The sequence below is a fragment of the Panicum virgatum genome, chromosome 2K (genome assembly GCF_016808335.1).
Source record: "Panicum virgatum strain AP13 chromosome 2K, P.virgatum_v5, whole genome shotgun sequence".
Taxonomy (NCBI): Eukaryota; Viridiplantae; Streptophyta; class Magnoliopsida; order Poales; family Poaceae; genus Panicum; species Panicum virgatum.
Genome location: NC_053137.1, coordinates 29,762,945 through 29,770,132, shown reverse-complemented (window position 1 = coordinate 29,770,132; position 7,188 = coordinate 29,762,945). Strand labels below are relative to the sequence as shown.

The window sequence follows — 7,188 nt, the reverse complement described above, 5'->3', positions numbered from 1 at the left end:
GGCCTCTTGACCATACACAAGCTCAAAAGGAGTAACATTGGTAGCACCATGACGAGATATGCGATGAGCCCACAATGCTTCAGATAGTACTTCATGCCACCTCTTAGGATTTTCTTCTATTTTCTTGTTGATAAGTTTGATCAAAATCACGGCCGAATTGGTGTTTTCCGCTAACTGGGCGGTCAAACCGGTTTGGACGGTCAGACCGGTCGCTGCAACCGGTCGGACCGGTTCGTCCAGAACCTACAACTCGGCTTTGATTTGCATTGGTTTTCTAATATTGAATTTTCCTTTTCTAACATTATAACCAGATGCTTGCTGAGCCAGAGCATTAGCCTGTCCATTTTTTTCTCTTGACAAATGTCTTATAACAAATTAATCAAAAAAAGAAATAATGTCGAGGCACTTATCAAGATATGCGTTTAACGAACCTTATAACATTGGCATACCTTGGACACTTTCTGCACAACGTGAAGCGAATCACCAAAAGCTTCAACATGCTTCACGCCCATGGATTGTAAAATCTCCAAGCCAAATAATAATGTTTCATACTCAACTTGGTTATTTGTGCAATACTCTTCTAATTAGTTTGAGAACTCAAAAACAGCACCACTTGGAGATATAAGGACAGCACCAATTCCTCTCCCATATTCACAAAACGATCCATCAAAATAAAGCTTCCATGGTGTGCAAAAAATATGGCCAATTTCTAAATCATGCTCATTATTAATCTGATGCTCAACAATGAAATCCGCTATAATTTGATCTTTCATAGATTTCAAAGGTTCACAAGCCGAATCATATTCTATTAAAGTATATGCCCACTTGCCGATTCTACCACTCAAAATCGGCTTTTGTAACATATGTTTTATCACATCGGTTTGACAAACTACTATGCAAGTACTAGATAGTGAATAATATCGCAATTTAGTACAAGCATGATATAAAGGCAAGCACAACTTCTCAATAAAAGTATACCTTGTTTCCAAATCATTAAGTCGTCGGCCTATGTAGGTAACAACATACTCTTTGCCATCAGTTTCTTGAGTTAAAACAGCCCCAATAACTTTATCTTCGGCCGCTATATAAAGTTTAAAAGGAACACCTCTCCTAGGTGTTTTAAGAACCGGCGGCAAAGACAAGTAATACTTAATTTTCTCAAATGCCTCTTGCTGTTTTGCCCCCCCAAGTAAATTCGGTTTCATTCTTTAACCGAAGAATAGGAGTAAAAGCATCAATCTTTCCGGACAAGTTAGAAATAAATCTTCTTAAGTAATTTACCTTGCCCAGAAACTTTTGCAAATCCTTTTTGCAAGTAGGAGCCTCAACTTTCTTCATGGCTTCAATTCTCTTAGGATCAATCTCACTAAAAAGTTTAAAAAACAATGCGGAAAAACAATGTCATACTCTGGATTTTAGTTACAACAAGGTCAAACTTTGTATCTATTTCTCTGGATCAGCCTACTCTATGCGAGATAAGAGGCCAAAAGGTCATAAATAAATGTCATACTCCTGGACCTCTTGACCAATATTGTAAAAAAGAAGTAGCTCACCAGAGGCAAGCTGAAACAGAACAGGATTCCATATAGGCACCCCAAATTGCTCGTCAGCCACTGCCGGAGGATGCCAGTGACCACCCTAAAAATGTAAAATGTTTTAGTAAAAACAAATCTGAGTATTGAACCCACACTATATCACTACAACCAAATTTTGACATCCAGAGCACCTTCCATGGATCCACCAAAAAATAGCCTTCATCAATCTGATGAGGAAAAATTCATGTGTGAGAGATTCTCATATCTTCTTTAAAATGCTAATACAACCAGAGGCCATGTACCTGTGCAATAGTGGCAGCATGATAACTATTGAAAGGGGCACTCCTAGCTGGAAATGTTTCCTTCAAAATGCTCCATCCAGACGTCACATTTGCAGTAATGTTGGTAATGTCTTGGGTAATCTCTGCAAACCTATTTCCATTATCCACCTTTCTGTAATCTCAAATTTAGCATCTACATCTTGTCAGGAGACATCAAACTTCAGAAGTTGAAACTATTGAGCTACTTGGCCATCAACAAAGGAATCAGATATTTGAAATTGATAGGAGTCTGCATGTGGCACGTGTTTAAAAAGCAAAATTACGTAAAACTAATTGGATTGCATCAAATGAACTACTAAAATTATCATAAATAAATTTGGTATGTGCTGCTTCTTAGGGAATTCATTAATTCAAATATCTCCACCCTAGTTACAATCATAAATATTTTCATAACTTGTTTATATGAGTTTTGAATGTATATACCAAATATCTCCACCCTAGTTACAATCATAAATATTTTCATAAGTATGGGGAGCAAAAATAGTTTCTATTTTTGTTAGATCTCCACACGGACACGGGCATGAATCACTGTGACAGCTGCAAGGAAGGAAGATATTGTTGCTGCAAAATAAAATGCGTAAAAGATTGTAAAAAAAAGTTGCTTATGAAGGGGGTAAGGGCCCTCATCGGGCTCAACACGTGAGGAACCTAGAAATGGACTCGATCTGCAAGGACGATTTCTCAAGTGTGCGTGTTTCAAAATAATAGCGACAACCCACGCTTATAAGCTGACCGCGCATGCCTTGTGTTGGCGATGTGGGACAAAACCCCCACCTTCTGCATCCAACTCGCTGGCACACATCTAAACAATGCATCCCGCTGCATATATGGCGTGGAATTCGACCTGCACGGCGTGGAATTCTCGAATCCCCTGGACCACTTCGAAAACACCTTATGCAAATATGGCCAGAATACTCAACCTACAAACCTAAAAACTGCAGCACTGTAAAGAAAGGCCTTATAATTCTAATGCTAACTAACGAACTTAGCTTTAAGAGAACAACCAATAGATGAAAAAATAACTTTATTTAGGAGCAGAAGAATACATGAAAATGAAGCAAAAAATTTGAAAATAGAACAAAAGATATTATCCAGCTTGAGCCTCATGCCCTCATCTTGGAACCTTTGACCACCAACTAACATTCCAAACGAGAGGCTCAGTCAAAGCCTGCCAATGTTTGAATCCAAATGTATGTGTAAAGTAGTGACCTGCAACTAACGTAGTAAAGCAACATTATCTGTGAGCAACCTGCTGGTGAAGAAGACCCTTCCAAATGAAGTATTACAACAGCCCAAAGAGACGATTCAATGCGATTACGAGGAGACAACAATATTGATTCTTTCGTTTAACTTTGGACAAGCCATCCCATCAAACACAATTACAGGATTGTCTAGGCTACCCTTTACACCTTTACAACTCTGTTTGTTCGGACGCCTAGCCTGCGGTCATGAACTAACGGGGATTGCTTGACCATGCACCTCCATCTGGTTGCTCCTCCCCTCCAGCCCTCGTGTCCTTGCTGCCGCCGATCCTGTTTCTCGAGCGTCTTGTTCTGGGATCTTGCAGTGCCTTCAGCTGTTAGAGATGTCAAAATTTTGTAACCAAATTTTGTATCAATAAAGGCAGAAAACAGGAATGTCAAAAATCACAAAGGAGAATGAAACACTGTTAGTGATGTATATCGCATCTGCAATACTTTGATCTTGCTTTAAGTGGATTGTAAAGTCCATGCTTTAGGCATTTAGATAAACTCTCCACAAATGGCCACAGAAGGAAAAAAAAATCACATGTTGCATAAGAGCATACTTGACAGAATCAGATTGCATAAGGACTGCATTGTAGCCATATTGCCTGAACTTGTCAGCTCTACCAAGCAAGCATTCTGTGTCCTTGACTGTACCAAAAATAGCTTAATATATATAGTAGTATCATGTAAATCTCTTAGAATAGACATATTGGAGCTCATGTATGACATTCAGCTTGGTACATACAGCAATAAAAAAGCTGAACTTAATGAATGAAAAAACACCCAAAGGAAAAAACCTCCATTTATATAGAGATAGCTAAGGTCTTAGTATTTAACCCCATCACTAATACTCTTCCTGGATCAATCACAACCCATCTTTAATTAGCGGAAAATATCAAAGCATTCATTAAATCGAGAAGAGAATAGAATAATCAAATCAAACCTGAAATTAGTCAATCCTGTTGTATCAGTGTGGAAACCTGAAATTAGTCCAAAAAAGAACTATGAGCTCCCAATAATTTATGCTAACTTTATTCTGTGATTTACATGGCCCCAAAGTAGAAATATTTTCTTCTCGAGCACCTCAGCCTTCCTCTCTAGATCTTCTTGGAATGGCAGGAAGAACAAACAGCCTTCCTCTCCAAATCTTCATGGAATAGCAGGAAGAGTAAACAGGAGATGAACTCAATGCTGACAATGGCATGCTTGTTAACCCATTATTTATTAGCACAATTCACAGAACCTGCAATGCTCCATATGGTTGTTGCTCTTATCAGCTTGCACTCGTGATGACCACGGCTGAACCTGGAAGCCTCTGAAGGCCTGATCAATTAGTTTGTAAATATATTGAAACCTAGAATAGTAGTAGATAATCCTATATCAGCACAATCTTTTGTAAATAATGAGAAGACCTAAATGCATTGGTTCCCACGAGAACCGGTATATCCAAGCAACTTGCCGATGAACATGGTTTCCTTTCAACAGATCAATTAAGAATGACCATTGCAATGTGTGAATAAAGAAAAGAATCCATTTGTTCATACCTTCTTCTCATAGTAAGCAAAAATATGTATTAAAACATCCCCTGTTTGATGTTAGGCATCGTTATGCCACATATCTGAAAAATACAAATTTCTGTAAGAAAATTTAGGGAAATTGTGAATTTACCAACATTAAGACAGTTCTATTTACCTCAAACCATTTCTCTACTTTAGTCTGCTATTTTTCAATCTTCCCACGGTACTGTGATGGAGGGATTGTTGTCGGCTGGTGTGGCGGCCGCTGCGCGATCCTCCTCGGTGTCGGTGGTGGCCGGTGGCGGCAGAGCAGCAACCTCAGCCTCTGGGTGGTTCTGCCAATGTTACTTTAACAATCACCAAAATAATTCCAATGATTCTGCAACAGGACATGAAAAGTGATAATAATATCATGCCCATGCTAAGCAAATATTTGCTCTTGTTCCTTGTTCCTTACGATAATATGTTAATAATTATCACAGGAAAAAATAGCAGCAGAGTGCCTTTTCAAACAGGCTTATCATGATATATGGTACAAATTACTTACTGTGGCTTCAGGCTTTTGAACTATAACAGAAAGTGCATCAACAAGCTCCCCCAGATTGTGAGGAGGAATGTTTGTTGCCATTCCGACCTGAAACAGTTTAAACAGCCTAAATATCTGACTTAGTAGCAATTGTATAAAGTGAATACAAACTCATACCGCAATCCCAGAAGAACCATTCAACAATAGAGATGGAACACGAGCCAGCAGCAGAGATGGCTCCCTCTGTGAGTTATCAAAGTTTGGTATGAAGTCATCCTGTAAAATAACAAAAAGCAGAATGACACAGATAAGAAAAAAGGAATGTCATGCAACAACAACTCACAAAGAAAGACAATAAGATTTCGGAGTAGTTACCTTTAATACACAGCACAAGAGATTCGTGGCTGAGGGGGCTGCACGGCATGGTAAAGTTGGTCATCACACGGGCGTAGACGAAGCAAGAGCAAAGTAGATGCTAGGAACTCACATTCGTGCTTCCCAATCCCATGGATCCTTGGTGGAGCAGGGAGCTGCTCAGCTGGTCGACAAAATTGATGGGGACGGGAGATTCTGGGCAGTGAGCGCATACACCACCTCCGTATCGGCCATCCACGGTCGCTGTCGGCCCCCTCGTCGTCCATGAGCAAGGCAAATCTTGAAGCGCCCACCCATGGCTTCGGCCCTCTCGTCGGCCCCGCTGCGCCGTAGAGTTGAGCGAGGTGAGCCCCCCCCCCCCCCCCCCCTCGCCAAGAGTCGTCGCGGGGCCTGTGTTCATCATCGTGCCTCCAGCGGGCCCACCCCGAGGCAGATCCGAGTGCCGGCGGCTACATCCTAGCAACGCTGCCGGCCGCCGGCCGCCAGGACTGGCAAGCGAAGGCCGCGCTCTCGCCTCGCCGGCCGCCGGATTTGGAGGGGAGAGGGAGGGAGAAACGGGAGAGGAGAGATGGTGAGCGGGCGGGTGAGGAGTCGAGGGTAGTAGCACAACGCCGCAGTTGAGGAGGTAGGAGAAGCCGCGTAACCCCTGCGGCCTGCGCGGTGGCGAGGGCGAGGTGGACGGGGAGGAGGAGCAGGAAGAAGAGGGCGACGCGGTGGCGTGGGGTTGCTGGGGAGGCGGAGGCGATGGCCCATGGGGGCGGGACTGGGTGGATGGATGGAAGGAAGGCATCGAGGCGGCACCGTGATTTTTGCGAGATTTGGGAAAGTGATAAACGCGGGTGCTCGCGGGCGGGTAAGCTAGCGCGGCGGTGAGAAAAAACAGAGCGAATGGGCAGAAACATCGCCGATTGCCTGGTTTTGCCGGTCGAGCCTGCTTCAACCAAAAAAAATTCTAATTTGTGGGTCCTGCGTGAGAGGATGGGGTAAGTTTTCTGGTGGGAAGGATTTTCAATTTTTTTGAATCTTATAGTATAGACTACATAATGATATTTTACAAAACTAACTTCATAACCCCGCGCTAGACGAATTTAATGAGATCTTTGACCGCATAATTTAAGGATGGTACTTTAGCATCACTGTAGTCAATTATCGATTAATTACCGTCATTAGATTTGTCGCGAAAAGTTACACTCATCCGTGAAAAAAAAATTCAAATAAACTTCGTTTAGTACTTCATACATAAAAGATTCTTTTTTTGAAATGAGTGTGCTAGGAATGATAGGAGAAAAAAAAAAGGCTGGGATTCTGGAGCACTAGGGTTTCTGACTACGGGATTTTATAGAATGGGGCAAGTAATCAATGCCGTCGGAAAAGGAATAGACGGATAGAAAAGTTCGGGCCGTGTTGGCGGCCCAAAAAATGGCCCAGTTCTAGATTTTTTTGGATCATTTAGTTTTTTTGTTTTTGTTCCACCTAATTAAGATATCTTTGTGATGCCACATATAAAAAAAATATTTTATATAGGCCAATAATTTTTTTATATATACTAGACTACAATAAGTTGCTCTGTCGGAGTTTTAAGAAATTTTTAAAAGATTTGATATTTATTATCATTTAAATGAATTTCTACATTCTTATTGAAATTAA

At 41.3% G+C, this 7,188-nt stretch overlaps 1 protein-coding gene across 8 annotated transcripts; it reads right to left on the bottom strand.

Annotated features, from left to right (window-relative positions):
* Positions 1-3,132: 3,132 nt before the first annotated feature.
* LOC120673099 (DNA gyrase subunit A-like) lies at positions 3,133-6,367 on the bottom strand. 8 transcript variants are annotated; one of them, XR_005674510.1, is made up of 8 exons: positions 5,654-6,367; positions 5,542-5,579; positions 5,344-5,442; positions 5,188-5,274; positions 4,816-5,019; positions 4,207-4,741; positions 4,067-4,103; positions 3,133-3,452 (listed from the first exon to the last, which is right to left on the bottom strand). XR_005674510.1 is itself a non-coding variant. In XM_039953793.1 (6 exons), the coding sequence occupies exons 1-5, from the start codon at positions 5,805-5,807 to the stop codon at positions 4,850-4,852; spliced, it is 504 nt and encodes a 167-aa protein (XP_039809727.1). In that variant the 5' UTR covers positions 5,808-6,366; the 3' UTR covers positions 3,133-4,741; positions 4,816-4,849. The 8 variants fall into 8 exon arrangements, 1 of the variants encoding a protein (XP_039809727.1); XR_005674509.1 differs by having other exon boundaries at positions 4,067-4,741; XR_005674511.1 differs by having other exon boundaries at positions 3,133-4,270; positions 4,367-4,741.
* Between the last annotated feature and the right edge of the window lie 821 nt (positions 6,368-7,188).